The 16,858-nt window shown below is 47.7% G+C and overlaps 1 protein-coding gene across 7 annotated transcripts in view; it reads right to left on the bottom strand.

The window, feature by feature from the left end:
* PTPRF (protein tyrosine phosphatase receptor type F) overlaps positions 1 to 16,858 on the bottom strand; it is a 519,799-nt gene that overhangs the window by 240,462 nt on the left and 262,479 nt on the right. For all 7 annotated transcript variants that reach the window (XM_067567843.1, XM_067567842.1, XM_067567841.1 and 4 more), the window contains exons 4-5: positions 9,085 to 9,230; positions 7,048 to 7,189 (exon numbers count right to left, since the gene is read on the bottom strand). In XM_067567843.1, the coding sequence (XP_067423944.1) occupies positions 7,048 to 7,189; positions 9,085 to 9,230 (288 nt within the window). The remainder of the gene's footprint in view (positions 1 to 7,047; positions 7,190 to 9,084; positions 9,231 to 16,858) is intronic.

Below are 16,858 nucleotides of genomic sequence, written 5' to 3' on the forward strand. Positions count from 1 at the left end.
GCTGGGTGGAGACAGGTGAGCCTTTCAACCGGTCTGCCACCGCGACAAAGAGCTGTGTCGATTTCCGGAACAGCTTTGTATGCTCGATATAGAAGGCCGGGGCTTGTCTCACGTCCAGCGAATGCCATCTCCTCTCCTCCTCCGAACCGTGCGGTTTGGGAAAAAACACGGGGAGAAAAATACCTTGGTTACAATGAAATTGGGAAACCACCTTGGGCAGGAAGGCTGGATGAGGCCTTAACTGCACCTTAGCCTTATAAAATACGGTGTAAGGGGGCCCCGAGGTCAAGGCCCTAATCTCGGAGACCCTCCTACCTGAGGTAATGGCCACCAGGAAGGCTAACTTCCATGAAAGCATGAGCAGAGGGCATGAAGCTATGGGTTCAAAGGGGGGCCCCGTGAGTCTCGAGAGGACCAGGTTGAGATCCCAGGGAGGGACCGGGTCACGGACCTGCAGATAAAGCCTCTCCACCCCCTTGAGGAACCTGACCGACATGGGGTGGGAGAATAGCGATCTCCCCTCCAGCGGCTGATGGAAGGCCGAAATGCCCACCAGGTGAACCTTCAATGAGGCCAGCGCCAGACCCTGGAACTTTAGCTGGAGCAGATACTCCAGGACTGCCTGCAGAGGTTAGAGGCTGGGCGGGATACCTGGGGACTCCACCCAAGAAGTAAACCATTTCCACTTAGCCCAATACACAACCTGTGTAGAAGGTTTCCTGCTGCCAAGCAGGACTTGTTGGACCTGCACCGAGCAGGCTCTCTTTCCCTCCGTCAGCCACAGAGCCTCCAGGCCGTGAGTGCAAGGAGTCCAGGTCTGGGTGCAAGAGGCGATCATGGTCCTGGGATAGGAGGTCAGGCTGCCTTGGGAGCTCCAGGGGTGGGGTGATCGAGAGGTCCAGCAGCATGCTGAACCAGTGCTGTCTCAGCCAGGCTGGAGCGATGAGTATGACGTCTGCCCTGTCCCTCTTTATTTTCAGTAGGACCCTGGGCAGCAGTGGAATGGGCGGGAACGCGTACATGAGGGTCCCCATCCAGTCACTGAGGAATAACGTTGGAAATCGACCCGGTCTCGTGACCCTGAAGCGAGCAGAACCTTGGGCACTTCGCGTTCCAGGCCGATGCGAATAGGTCCAGTTGGAGAACGCCCCACTTCTGGAATATCGTAGTCACTACCTCCGGGTGCAGCGACCAGTCATGGCGGGGTAGAAATGAGCTGCTGAGGCAGTCAGCCTCGTCGTTCCTCACTCCCGGGAGGTGAGAGGCAGTCAGGTGGAAATCGTGCCTCACGGCAAAGTCACACAGCCGGGTAGCTTCCTCACAGAGAGTCGAGGAGCGCACCCCTCCCTGCCTGTTTATGTAAAACATGGCTGCAGTGTTGTCCATCAGCACCTGCACCACTCTGCCTGTCAGGAATTGGAAGAACACCCTGCACGCTCGGCGAATAGCCCTCAGCTCCTTCACGTTAATGTGCAGGCACCTCTCCTCCCCCGACCAGAGCCCCTGAGTGCTCAGATTGGCGCTGACGTGGGCTCCCTATCCCACATCCGAGGTGTCAGAGATTAGGGTGACTGACAGGACCAGTTCCCTGAACTGAACGTCTTTCAACACTGCCCTGGGAGACCTCCACCAGTCTAGGGAGGCTAGGACGGGCAGGGGAACTCTGACCACCCGATCCAGTGGGTGTCTGCTCAGTACATACACCGAGGCCAACCATTCCTGAAGCGGTCTGAGCCTCAGGCGAGCTAGTCTCACTACGTATGTGCAGGCCGCCATGTGGCCTAACAGCTGTAGGCAGTGCCTGGCTGTTGTCGTGGGGCATCAGTGCAGCTGAGAGATGATAGAGACCATCGCCTCGAAACGTGGCTGAGGCAGGAAGGCTCTGGCCTGGGAGGTGTCCAGGGTGGCCCCAATGAATTCTACGGGCTGAACTGGGGTTAATGTGGACTTCTGCTTCTTTATGAGCAGTCCCAGCCTGCTGCACATGGAGCAAGTGAGGGTCACGCTCTCCTACACTTGGGACCTGGACCTGCCCCGATCAACCAATCCAGGTAAGGGAAGATTAGCACACCTCTTCGTCTCAGGTGGGTAGCCACTACCACCATGCATTTGGTGAATACCCTGGGGGCCGATGAGAGGCCAAAAGGTAGCACTGTAAACTGGTAGTGGGAGCCAGCCACCGTGAAACGGAGGAAGCACTTATGGCTGGGGAGGATGGACACATGAAAGTGTGCGTCCTTGAGGTCGAGGGCAACATACCAGTATCCTGGATCCAGGGAAGGGATTATGGAGGCTAGGGAGACCAGGCAAAACCTGCATCGTTTGATGTATTTATTTAGACGACACAGGTCTAATATGGGTCTCAGACCCCCTTCACCTTGGGGATAAGGTAGTACCTTGAAGAGAACCCCCTCCCCCTTCTGCCTTGAGGAACCATAACTATCGCTCCATGTTGAGGAGGGTGTCCACCTCCTGCAAGAGGAGTTGCTCGTGAGAGGGGTCCCTGAAGAGGGATGTGGCATGGAGTTGTTTTGGGGGGGGGGGGGTAAGAAGTAAATTATAGGGCAGTCCCCTGAGACTATCCCAAGGACCCAACGGTCTGATGTGATCTTTGCCCATTCGGGATAGAAGGGTCTTAACCTGTTTCGGAAGGGGTGGGGCAGATCCAGGAGAGCAGTAGGGGCGCCACACTTGGGTGCACCATCAAACCTGCCTCCTACGATTACCCGACCCCCTGGGGGTCCCCTGCTGGGCGGCTGAGGGTGAGCTGGGGGGCTGATTCCGTCTTCTAAACCCCCTATTTCTGTCCCTATTTCTGTAGAGTTGAAAGGACCTAGGCGGAGTCCTTGGTCGCTGCTGTGCCTGGGGCCGTGACTGCTGCCTGGAAGCCTGGGGCGTGTACAGGCCCAGGGAGCAAAGCGTGGCCTTGGAGTCATAGAATCATAGAATATTAGAGTTGGAAGTGACCTCAGGAGGTCATCTAGTCCAACCCCCTGCTCAAAGCAGGACTAACCTCAGCTATATCATCCCAACCAGGCCTTTGTCAAGCCGCACCTTAAAAACCTCCAAGGATGGAGATTCCACCACCTCCCTAGATAACCCATTCCAGTGCTTCACCACCCTCCTAGTGAAAAACTTTTTCCTAATGTCCAACCTAGACCTCCCCAACTGCAACTTGAGACCGTTGCTCCTTGTTCTGTCATCTGCCACCACTGAGAACAGCCTAGCCCCATCCTCCCTGGAACCCCCTTTCAGGTTGTTAAAGGCTGCTATCAAATCCCCCCTCATTCTTCTCTTCTGCAGACTAAACAAGCCTAGTTCCCTCAGCCTCTCCTCATAAGTCTTGTGCTCCAGCCCCCTCATCATTTTGGTTGCCCTCCGCTGGACTCTCTCCAACTGGTCTACATCCTTTTTGTAGTGGGGGGCCCAAAACTGGACACAATACTCTAAACGTGGTCTTACCAATGCCGAATAGAGGGGAATAATCACTTCCCGCGACCTGCTGGCAATGCTCCTCCTAATGCAGCCCAATATGCCATTAGCCTTCTTGGCAACCAGGGCACACTGTTGACTCATATCCAGCTTCTTATCCACTGCTACCCTCAGGTCCTTTTCTGCAGAACTGCTGCCTAGCCTGTCGGTCCCCAGTCTGTAGCTGTGCATGGGATTCTTCCTTCCTAAGTGGAGGACTCTGCACTTTTCTTTGTTGAACCTCATTAGATTTCTTTTGGCCCAATCCCCCAGTTTGTTTAGATCCTTCTGTATCCTACCTCTACCTTCCAGGGTATCTACCACTCCCCCCAGCTTAGTGTCATCCGCAAACTCGCTGAGGGTGCAATCTACCCCATCTTCCAGATCATTAATGAAGATGTTGAACAAAACCAGCCTTCAGACCATGCAGCTTCACATCGGTCTGATCGGAGAACAGGACCAACCCATTGAAGGGGAGGTCCTGGATCAATTGCTGCACCTTCTGGGACAAGCCCGAGGATTGCAGCCACGAGCACCTCCTCATGGAAATGGTGGAGGCTATGGCCCTACCTGCTGAGTCAGCAGCGTCACTGGACGTCTGGAGCGCTGCCCTAGCCACCCTGATTCTTTCATCCAGGATGATGGTGAACTCTGTGGCCTGGTCATGGGGCAAGGCCTCAGCAAACCACTCGAGGGAGTCCCACAAGTTAAAATTATATCTACCCAGGAGGGCCTGATGGTTGGCAATCCTGAACTGCAGGGCTGCTGTGGAATAAATTTTTCTCCCAAAGAAATCCAACTTTTTGTTGTCTTTGTTCTTGGGAGTGGAACTTGGTTGACCTTGCCTGTCCCGCTGGGTGGTTGCGTCTACCACCAGATTCCCGGGGCCGGGTGAGTGAACAGATACTTGAACCCTTTGGCCAGGACAGAATACTTTTTCTCTGCCACTCTTCAAGTAGGGGCGACCGAGGAAGGGGTTTGCCACAGGGCCTTTACGATTTTGAGGACCTATCGTGGACTAGTAAGGCCCCTCTCGCTGGGGCAGCCACTGCCAGCACATTGAAGAGGCTATCATCGGCCTCCACTAACTCCTTGACCTCCAGCCCCAGGTTAGAGGCCACCCTCTTGAGCAGCTCCTGGTGTGCCCTGAAATCCTCCATTGGCGCCATGTGATCCTGGGAGAATGCCTCGTCTGGGGAGGAGGAAGAGGACTGCTGACGGACATCCTGCAGGTGCTCCCTCACCTGACGTGCGCCCATAGAGGGTCCAACCATAGGGTCGACTCCTCGTCCAAGGAGTGGTGTCTATGGGCCTTCTCCTGTGCTGGAGGTACAGACTGAACCCCCGATGACAGGATGGATTGGGGTCCCGGACCCATCTGGATGCCCCATGGGGCCCAATAAGGCCATTGCTGTGGCCATTGTCCCTGGGGCCCACTTGGGGCTGACTGCGCCACCTGCTGTGATGCCTTGTGGGGGCATCGGCTGTCCCGATGACTGTCCCCCCGTGGGACCCCAAGCCACTGGACCAGTGGTGTCATGCATGTCCTCGGTCCTGGGCGCCCTTCTGTGCCGGGGACTGTCCCCTCGATGCCTTCGATGTGGAGGATGACGTGGACCGCCTCCATCTTCGCGAGCAGTGCTGGCGGACGGAGGTGTGCGCCGAAGAGCTCTCGGTACCGGAGCACCATCTCGGTACCGATAGCTTGCGGCTCCACTTGCCCTTTGGTGACCGAGACTGGCGCTGCTCCGAACACCGCAGTGCTGAGCCGGACTCCGGCAACTGAGTTCCGCGTCGTGGACTGCATGGTGCCAGGTCCTCAGTGCATGCAAACTCCTCGATGCCGGGGATCTTGAATGGGAGCTATCCGAGCGCCACCTGGCAGACCTTGACTGGTGCCGCCTGTTGGCCTGCGCTGCCTCTGGTGCCGGGGACCAACGTCGGCGCCGACAGGGAGACTCCGCATCCTGAGTCGAAGCAGGCCAGCTCGACGACGCCGATCTGGAGTGACTGCTGTGGGAGCGTCCTTGCTCTACTCCCAGTGGCAGTTCAGCGGGAGATCTTCCTCCCCTACCGGGAATCTCCACTGCCTTTCGCAGGGACCCAAAACGGGTTTGCCCCGGGACATTGGCCCCTTCTCCCTTGATGGAGGGAGGGCGGAGGTGGCAAAGGCAAGGCCAACAAGGCTCTTGCCCCTGAAAAGCCTCCAGTGGCGATGGTGTTGGCAGGGGCACTCTCCCACTTCCAGGAGTCGGAGGAGGCTCCCTGCGTGGAGATGCAGGCACCAGAGAAGAATCGATGGGCCCAGGTCAGTGCATCTCCACATTCGACCCTGCTTGTACCGATGGCACAGGGGAGTGGACGTGCTCCGCGCGCTGCCCCTTCTTCTTCGGCACCGGTGCCGAGCTGATCCCGGTGCTGGCGGTGCACTCTGCACTGAGGTGACGCTCAGTGCCTAGATGGAGCGGGAGAGCTTGGACGCTGGGCGGAGCGCTGCCTCCATGAGCAGGGCTTTAAACCAGATCTCGTGGTCCTTCTGAGTCCGCGGTTTAAAAGCCCTGCAGATCTTGCACCTGTCTTTCCTGTGCTCTTCCCCCAGGCACTTAAGGCACCGATCGTGGGGGTCGGTGAGTGCGAAAGCCTTCCCGCAAGAGGCACATACTTAAATTCCGGCGACCTGGGCATAGCCCGGCCGCTCTAAGTCCCTCAGGGACTTCTTATCTAACTATGCTAAGAACACTTAACAACTACTTAAAACTAACTAAACTACTTTGAATAACAATAGTTCAAAGGGGAATAGAGCTTGCTAAGAGCAAGGATAGTTCCAGCAACCCCACGGGCAGAAAGAAGGAACTGAGGGGGCATAGGGTCGGTAGTGTTTCATTTACCGCGGCATGTGCGCGGGACTCCAGGGGGCACCAGAGCCGGCCCTACGGGGGCTGCTAAGGGGAAAAAAGTTCCGGTAACCGTGCACTGTGGCATGCACTCACCTACAGTGGAATGGACACGAGCAATCACTCGAAGGAGAAGTCCTGCATTTGAGCACCTCTGAGCAATTTACACAATCACTATATAAATAAAAACAGCTAAATTCCATACCAGCTGCAAAAGCTGAAGACTGATTTGCAAACCTATACTCAACAAACTGTGGCAATTTTATCCAGAAGGGGTAGAAATATAGATTAATTTTCCACATTTCAAAGTACAGATTCTTAGATACCATGGAGATGGGCACTTCAGGATAATTGTGACAGATGAGAGACCATAAAGGTGTCTTTCTGGCTAGATCCCAAAAGCTGGCAGAGGGCATGGCACGCCTCAGTTACATGATTCATATGATGCACATCAAAGTAAAGTTCAGAATCTACAACTTCTTCCTGCTCACAAACATTAAGAGGCAGATAAAGACTTCAGTCACTGAAGGAAACAATGGCAAATGATACTGGAGGCTTATGGCCTTCCAGAACTAATTCAGAATACCTCAGTATTATCTGGGGTCACTAAGAACACCTGCAGATATCAAAGCCAAAAAACATACCACCAACCACTCTGCCAACACGAGAGATTCCCACCTACCTTCTAACACTGTTAATTTGGCACTGGTGTTTATCTCCCCAACACTGTTGGTTGCTGTGCACTCGTAGATTGCTTCATCTCGATGAACACGCAGGGGTTGAATCCGGAGAACTGATCCTGACCCATCATCAAACTCAATAACCTTGACAAGGAAAAGAAAAAAGGTTTTTTTATGTGCTCCTACTGAAATGGAGACAAGTGAGAATGAATCCAAGGATGGAATGTATAAACACAAATAAACAGCACCTGACAAAGAGACGTTTCTAATCCAGTGAAGCAAGAAAATTCAGGGATAGGAATATATTTGTCCTTTGAGGAGTCCCGGAACAAATGGAGAGCCAATGTTGTTCTTTATGAAACAATTCAAACTTGAAAAAACATCAGCCTGCTAATACAGATGTGGATCCTCTGACTTAAAACATCTGAACCACATTTACACTGGGAATTTTACTAATCACACTGTGCCAACTTTGACCTTGATAAATGTAAACGAGCACAGCTTTAAAATCATGTGGATTATAAGAGAAATACTGATACATGATATGCTGAGCCCCTTTAGGAATCACTAACTTCAGCAGGAGCTGAGGATGCTTAGCACCTTTCGGGATCGGGCCCTTCACAACAGTAGCACAGCCACCACTACCCACAATTACAGCCCCTTTCCAAGTATAATAAATACTTACCCATCTTTCCATCATGCAAAGGTGGGAGAAGTAATACTCTAACTTTTCTACATGGCAGGGAAAAGGGGGACTTGTTATACTTCTGGACTATTATAAACCATTCTTTAATGGCAGATTACAAAGCCACAGCCTCAGGCCAGTGAACTTTAAACTCATCCTGTTTCAAATACTGAAAGGAGCAACACACTGGAAACATTAAAAACTGAACTATGCTAGTGATAATCCAGGAAGCGGGGCTACACCTCTGGGGCACAGACCTCACCTCATCATGTTATCACTCAGGTCATAAATGAAGTGGCTCAGCTACAATGAGCAGTAGAATAACCTGCATCCAGTTGACACTGGGCTACTTCCACTCCTGCATGTAGTGCTGTGTCCCGTGAAACACCCTCAATGTTACACATTCAAAGGATAAAGGAGAAAAGACTGACAAGAGTGGTCAGCAAAAACCACTGGAGATGAAGTGGCACGAAATAAGAGAAACAAGCAAAAGTTGAAAGATAAGTAGGGGCACTGAAACTTCACTGGTGAGAAGCCTCTTGTGCCCAAGGGAGACAACTCTACTCCAGAAAACCCACCTCAGGAGCCAGGAAGTGGCAGATAGGTCAGGGGGCAGCTCCAGTAAGAAAAGCAAAAACATCGAAGAGTTGGAAGCTTTGAGGACAGGGGTAGGAAGACACGTTACATTCCCAAGGTTGGAGGAGTGTAAGGGGCCTGACCCGAAGGGGAAGATGTGAGGAAAGGAATTCAAATTGCTTTTCCTATTACAAATCTTAGAACAGTTTAGGTTGGGGAGCCCTGCTTTCCCCCATGCTTGTTACTCTTTGGGATTTAAAGTTTACAAAAAAATCAGATTCTCCCCTTAGCATCTCCTCCCTATTCCTATTCTGAATCTAAATCAGACCCGGGGATGGCAGCAATGCTGTCTGGAAAGCTTTAATCTAGGGCTGTGGCATGCCATTTTGGTTTGCTTGCGGCTGGAAGGCTAAGCAGGCGTTCATGCCCACTCTCCCTCCTCTTCCCCATACTAACACCAAAAACCCCCACAGAGACGTACTGCTTGTTATGACTCAGCTCTGGCATCTTAGTCAGGGGCTGCTTCTGGTTCTGGGGTGACGAAGGCTAGACCTGACTCCTATCAGAAGCAGGAAGTCAGTACGTTTGGTCAAATTCTGGCTCACCCATGGCAATGTCTGATGTCTGGCAGGACTCACTGAAGGAAGGAAAAATTTCCCATGCAGCAGTTCTCAGGCCCGTCTCCTACAGCAACTGAAAGAACTCAGGCTCTGACACTGGCCACTCTGCGTGCTAAGATCTGCAAGTAACAGACCTGGTTCCAAATCTCCGTAGTTACCTCAAACCGCTGGGAGCTGACCTTCTTCCCTTTCTTCATCCATGTGATGCGAGGCTTGGGCTCTCCTGTTGCTTGGCACACAAAAGAGGCCACTCCTCCGGAAACCCCAATCTGATCTTCGGGAGCTTTCATAAAGCTTGGCTTGCCTGGAAGACAACCACACCACCAAGAGTCAGCCACCTCAGATAGGCAAGGCATAGGTCAGTAAAGGAAGTGGGTACCACGTTATCCTGTCAGGACCACCAGAGCGATTGCTATAAACACCAATTTTAGCAGCTTTAGTCATACATATTCAGTGTAGACTGCAGCAGAGCAAGAAGGGTTTCAGCTCAGAAACATTTTTTTTTTTTAAATAAGAGAGTCCATCTGGCTGTGTGGAAATAAAGGCAATGCAGACTCCCACTCCCACTGACTCAGGCTGATGACACTTGGGGACAGGTTCTTTGTGCTCTAATTTAAAACCTGTTAATTTTGTAAATAAATTTTTTGCAGGTAAATAATATGATCATATCACTAGAAATAACAGAACAACTGAGACACCGAGGTTTGCTCAGCGCATACTGCTCATGGGCACTAATTACCTTTCCTGAGACCTTTCAGAATCTAGTCAAAATCAATGGGTACTATTATTAATGCACAATTGAGTCTTTAATTCAAAATTAGGCTCAGATCTACAACAAGATCCAAGTATCCATACATCTGTACAGCCTGGCACATGACTGGTAAAAGACTATTAACTAAAACTGGAAGTGAGCAAAGAAACCAGAGTGACATTCAGGCCTGAGTGACTCAGCAAAACTGGAAAAAAATTACCAATTTAACTATCAATATAAGACATTTCATGAAATATGGCCTTGGTTTTCTGGACTTATATGACTATGCTGCATGTCAATATCATTAGTTATTTGCTTTGAACGTAGTGTTCATATTTTTCTTAGGCAGACTCAGTCCCACAGAATACTGCAGCACTTGGTTATGTAGGGATTTTTGCAAGATTTATACTGCTTTGCTTGGTTAGAAGCGTTTGAGGCACACATGCTGTCATTTCAATAACACCTCTTGCTCACTCACAGACACACACAGTTAAAACCAGCCATGGTGACGCCCCTCTCCTATTGCCACTTGTGAGTTAACAATCACAGGTGGTTAAGGGAAGGAGCCACTCTCCTGCAGAGCTCAGGAATATGACAAAGAGGAGGGAACCTTCCTCCTGTAGCTCAGTAGCAGTGTAGAAAGATAGGAGTAACCACCCCTGTGCCTCCTCCTTCCCTGCTCACAAATCCAAATCCAGGGGCTCTTCTGGCATTGTAAGAGAAGTCTTCTGTTGTGTGACCTGCCAAATAATTTGTGGCAGGCTGGTTAAAATAGTCACAGCACATCTATCCTGAGTACTGCACTGCACTGAATGCCTCCATATCCTTATAGTTAAGGAATGAGTCAAACGCTAACAAACAAACCTGTTATTCCCCCAAGTGTCAGGACATCCAAGTACTAAAGAAAAACTTTTCACTGGCTGGGCTAAAAGCTGTGAGACTCTAGCTCTACCTAAAACCAGAATTCTTCTTCTCCTTCACCACGTGCTAACTGATCACATTAAATCCTGGCCTCCCCCAAGGTTATAACTCAACCAGTTAGCAAATGGAAACAACCTGCCCCGTCCTGAGCAGAGTGCTAAAGGGTGCTCGTTAGATGGCGCTAGCTAGTTTGAGCTAACAACCCAACTTTCAGTTCTAGTCTAGACAAAGTCAGAGAGGACCGAAGACCTGTTCTCTGCCCCTCCCACTGAATGCCTAGAGAAAAAGAAGCAGGCCAAAGGCAATGCCACATCCATTCCATGTGCAGCACAGTGTGCTACTACCGTTTGTTTGCTTGGGAACACCACAACGCACTTGTAAGTAACTACAGTGTACTTAGGCATTGCCATGTGTGGGAATAACTGCCCTGGTGTTAGAAGGAAAGGATATACAATAGTCTTCTATCGGGCCAGTACCACAACCAGGGTGACGGCAAATCTGCAGTTCAACAAGAGCTTTCATGTATTATCTAAAAGGCATCTGAAAAGCCTTTGGTGAGCGCGAGACACGGCCATATTCTAGCCTGATTCGGGAACATGCAGTTATCACCCCTCTAGACACCTGGATTACCTGGGTACCTGAATCAGCAATCTTGTAAAGAGTCTATAAAAGGCATACGCAGAGGCCTGAGGAATCAAATGGAGGGAAACAAGGGTCAGACGAGAGGTGAGCCATCTCCCCATGAGGTCAGTAGAACATCAATTGCAAGGGGAGATGCCCAACAGTGGTAACTAGAGAGATAATCTCTCTTATTGGACCAATTTCTTTTGGTGAGAAGTCTCTTTCACGGTCCATAAGCACATTCAGAGTCCCATTCAAGTGTCTCAGTACACCTTGCCGAGTGGCTGGAACACCCATAGAGCTCTTCCTGCCAACACAGCTACCGCCACTCTCAGAGATGGTTTTATTATGCCAACAGGAGAGCTCTCTCCCTTCAACATAGAGTGAGATGCACTGCATCGGTGCAGCTGTGCCACTGTAGCCCTTCTAGTGTAGACTAGCCCGAAAACACTGAAATTGTATAGCTCCCTATGTCGTGCTTGCAGCAGACGCAGAGTCGTGACAGTAAAGACAAGTCATTATGAATTGCGGTTGCTTGACTCGCATTGATTTCACATATTTACTTATCTGCAATCACATCTATTTCTACTTCGTTTATATTGACAGATATTTGTACTTATTCCCGTCTACCATCAATCCCAGAGAAATCCTGATTTACTGTTCATGCCAATGGTGGCTGCCGTGCGATTGACTGTTTTGAAATGCAGTGTGCTGAGCTGATTTGTCTTGTATCGAATTTCTGCAGTTGATTTGTTCTTTTGATTTTGTTATTTACTTTGTGATGCTAGTAAACTAATGTAAATGTATTAAATGACAAATACAACACAGCCCAAAACTTCTGTCCTTGAAGAACACAGTTCAATTATATATCTCATTGCATACCTATTCCCCAGACTGTATATTCTGAGAACTTATTGATTTTTTTTAAACACACAAAAATAAAAAACTTTTTAAAAAAGGAACAAAGGGAAATTGGGCTTGCACAGGTAATAAAACCAGGAAAACTCATAGCCTTGTTCAGCTTGCATTTACACCATTGGAATTAATTGCTTTCTCCCTACACTTTTCATTAAGCAACACCAATTTCTGGCAACTGTCTAAATACACAAAGATTGTATTAGTCATAAAGGTATATCTGTATATAAAACAAATTCACAGACAAAAAGTTTTGAGACAGTAAATGCATATGAATTCATTAATTTTGATAGTCTCAAAGACAAAAAAAACAAACTGAAGTTCTGAAAGTCAGGAAACTCTGAGTTAAGATTATACAAACAACCAAGACTCAGATCTTATGTTCTGACCCTCTGACCACATACATGGATAAAGACATGTGTGACTCACTGTACCTCAAAACAACACCCTGTACCGTCATATCCCCACTTGTATACAGTTTGATATACTTTGTACAAAGTACGCTTTGGGAGGTATCACTTGAAAAGTTATGATCTGTTGAGCATCGCTATCGTGTTAAAATGCACCATCATTGCAGATGAAGTGATGACATTTTGCTGTATGTTTCTTACTGAAACATGTTGAATACCCACAGACTAGCTCCTCAGTGGCAACAAAGGGGCGACCAACCCCCAGCCAAGAGTTAAGCAACCATCACCAGCAGAGGAGGTGTACAGAAGAGATTTACAATTCACATGAAAGACAGCTGCTCGAGCATGTACATCATGGGGCTACGCAGCAAGGATCTTCCAGCACCTGGAGGAGAGTATAAAATAAGTGACAGCGACATCATCAGACCACCTCTCCTCCCCCATCTATAGTGAAGGCAACAAGATCATTTGGAAGACAAAGAACATTTGAAGGGGAGTGCAGTCCTAACTGGAAAAAGTTAGCACAGATTGCTGTAGGTTTTAGGGAAAGAAAAATCTCATGGCTTCAAATTTGACTTAGCCTAATAAAATTTAGGAAATAGCTTGCAGTTTTTTATCTTCTATTTTCTGTTGTAACCAATTCTGAACTTCTTTGATTACACCCTTTCAAATCTATCTTTCTGTTGTTTATAAACTTATTTTCATGTTTTACCTAAGCCAGTACGTTTTGACTGAAGTTTGGGGAATCTACTCGGGTTACAAAAGGCTGGTGCATATTCAGACTTTTTGATGGTATGATGAACTAATCAATGAGCTTACTCTGATCAAGGGGGTCTTGAGCAGTGTAAGATGCACATTTCTGGGGTGCAAAGCTGGGGGAATTTGCAGGTATCTCCCTGTATAATGTTCAGGAGTGGCTGTGAAAGCTTTCATGTAACTTTCCGTGGGCCTTCACATGCTAATGGCTGTGTGACAGCAAAGTCTGAAGGGCCTGCTTGTCAGTAGCAGAGCAGCGTGAGAGGCACCCTGAGCTAGAGAGTTAAGAGGCACAGCAATTCTCAGTCCAGGTTTTACCCTGGTGCATGTCACAGTACAAACAACCAAGTTCAGATCTCGTGTCCTGGCCCCCTTACCATAAAATCATAGAAGATTAGGATTGGAAGGGACCTCAGGAGGTATCTAGTCCAACCCCTGCTCAAAGCAGGACTAACCTCAGCTATATCATCCCAGCCAGGGCTTTGTCAAGCTGGGCCTTAACAATCTCTAAGGATGGAGAATCCACCCCCACCCTAGGAAATCCATTCCAGTGCTTCACCATATACAGGGATGGGGGTATGTCAACCACTCTTGAAACGTATGTCAGTGATGACTAATGAAAATGTCATCATCTATGCAGTTCTCAGTCAGAGTGTCAGTGAACGTGTGGGACTCTAAGCAACTGTGAAGAACGTGTATCACATGGACTGAGTAAAAGATACCTCGCTGAATTCTTTCCAGAGTGAGGCGGATTAGCGTTCAACCACTAAAATAAGTTATGGGGAGAGGGACAACAAGAAGAGAAGGGCCAGGTAAAGCCTCAAGCAACCCATCTGAACCTGTTTGTTAACCCTGTTTTGAATTGCATCTCTCCAGATAGCCACTGGAAACACAGCAAGAAAACTGTATACCGTAAATACTTAACATGCAATTTTTTAAGCACACACAATTCTTTTTTCTCTCCCTCTAAATCTGGCAAAGTGACTAGTCTCTATGGAGGCTTATGTTCATGCCAGATCTGAAGTTTTAAATCCAAGTTACTTCTTTTTTAAACAAACTGCAAATCTAAAAATTAAAACATTTTTTCAAGGGAACATCATGTACTTTCATGCTCAGGGTCCAGGAATAGTTGAACAGATTTTACTCAAACTTCCTCACAAAAATTTTTGGCTTTGGAATCAGACCAAGCTTGTGAAATTTCAGCCCAAGAGAGAAACTTCTGGGAAAGTTATACGTGAAAGTGACTGAAGGGAGTGGTATACTATGGCCAAATGCCCATCACAGCCTGACCTCACCCTCTACCACTGCAAGATCTCTACAATGATATCTGTTTCTCTTATTATTAAAAGTGGCAGATCCTTGGAACATGTTAGATCCACATCCTTAAACAAACTCTTATTCCACTCTTCACCCAAGTAGTGCGTTCACCATTATAGTGGGAGTTGCAATGACCACTACAGTTAATGCTGCTTAACTATTTCTACTTACTCGTAATTTTATGAACTTTTCCATGCTAGGTCTTTGCTTAAAAGGGAAAATTTAAGGGAAAACAGTTCAGCATGTGACTACAAAGAAAGTGGGAAAAGTGTACCATTTTCACTATAAAAATCATTGCAACATTAAAAAAAAAAAAAAAAAAAGACAGCACTCCAGGTGAGTCTGAAGGGTAACACTTGGCATGGTAATAGCCCTCACGTAGAGCAGCGATCTATTTGCATTCCAAAAGTGATTTTTATTTCACAGTTAACAGGGTCGGATAGCTACTCACTGAGCATGTGCAGCTTTTTGGCTAAACTTGTAAAGTGCACAGCCAAGGAAGTATTTGCGGTTGAAGCGGGCTAATTTAGTTTCACAGAAGCGTCTATGGCAATATGCTGGTACAGTAGGGACCTCCAGAAGCAGTCAAACAGGCTCTTGCAGACTGTAAGGGGTTGAGGAAGGATGCTAAGCTGCGCAAGAGAAGGGATCCCTTCCTCACACTTGAAGAGATCTATGAGAATGATGCTGGAAAAAGCCAGCTGGGTATACATGAGGAGGTAAGTTAAGTGTGCACTACTAATGGAGTTTGAAATGTACAGTAGCCAACTGTCCCAGTCCCTGTGCATCTTATAAGGTGTGATGGGGCTGAGGAAGGACTCCTATGGACTCTAGCAGGGAGGCAAGAGGGAGATTCCCTCCAGCATATTGGAGAAATAGTTGCACACCCTTCTTGAAGCACAATTCAGGGTAGCAGGCAGCTAGCTATGAAGTGGAACTATATACACTATTATCCGTGCTGTTATATGGGATCTGAATGTCGTGTACGACAAATTTCACCTCACTTAAAAACTACTTGCTTACAAAATCAGACAAATATAGTGTTACAGGGACATTACTACTGAAAACTGCTGACTTTCTCATTTTTACCATATAGTAATAAAATAAATCAATTGGATATAAAAATACTTATATTTCAGTGTATAGCATACAGAGCAATATAAACAAGTCACTGTCCGTATGAAATTTTAGTTTGCACTGACTTTGCTTGTGCTTTTTATGTAGCCTGTTGTAAAAGTAGGCAAATATCTAGATGAACTGATAGGCGTACCTCTGGTTGAGAACCACTGCCTCAGCTAGACAACAGCTTAACTCTGTGCACAGTGGGTCCTAGAATGGCAATGGCCAGAATAGGGGGACTGTGTACGGAGGAGGAATACCTCCACCATTTCTTTGCATCCTGTATCGCCTTTGACATAAATAGGTAAGAAAGGTTGGTGTTTTTTCTTCCTCCCTCTGATTTATTCCACTGTTTAACCATGATTCCTCAACGAGCATATTATCCCCCTTTGTGAGCATTAGTGTAAATTGGATATTTTGAATCTTTATCTCCAGGAACACCGCCTGACTGTATGTCTTTTATTCAAAGGTCGTGGTCCCGATTAATTTGTAATTTTAAAGTATGAGGATCCTGCGTATTCCTTTTAGTATAATTGATTTACTAATGGTTTGCAATTATTTGTCTGTGATAGCGGGTTACTGATATCAGCTGGTATCAGTGATTGTGCTGTTCGTTCATTTTTTACGTTCAGAGTTTATTTGGCTCTGAAAACGACACTTGTGCTGGAACTTTAGCCATTTGTAACCAACTATTAAGTATTTGGCTAATAAGGAGCGTGCATGTTTCACCATTCTTTTTTAACTGAAGGATTGTAGCCCATTCTTTTGTAATGTGCGCACATCCCATTTACACAACATGGTACCAAAGCATGCTACAGTCCTCAGATTGTAAGGCAAGCTCTGTATTGCAGTAGCCCAATTGGAGTCTAACTGTTACTTGGGCTTTCACATCTACAACATGCCCAATAGCTAGTACAAACTGCTCTGGGTTTTCAGTTCCATTTTAGTGAGAGTGTTTTTCACAATCACTCTCTCAAAATAAGCTGCATTTCTCTTCACCCAGCATTTCTTAACGTTCCCAAAGTGTAGATATTTATACAAATTCACACAAAGTGAAGTCAAGTGAATAATTGATAAAGAAATCATTTCAGCATCAGACCCTTCCATTAACATATTCAGTCA

Source organism: Emydura macquarii, unplaced genomic scaffold (assembly GCF_026122565.2).
Source record: "Emydura macquarii macquarii isolate MOO-44397 ecotype Brisbane River unplaced genomic scaffold, CSIRO-AGI_Emac_v2 contig_2805, whole genome shotgun sequence".
In the NCBI taxonomy this organism is placed as follows: Eukaryota; Metazoa; Chordata; order Testudines; family Chelidae; genus Emydura; species Emydura macquarii.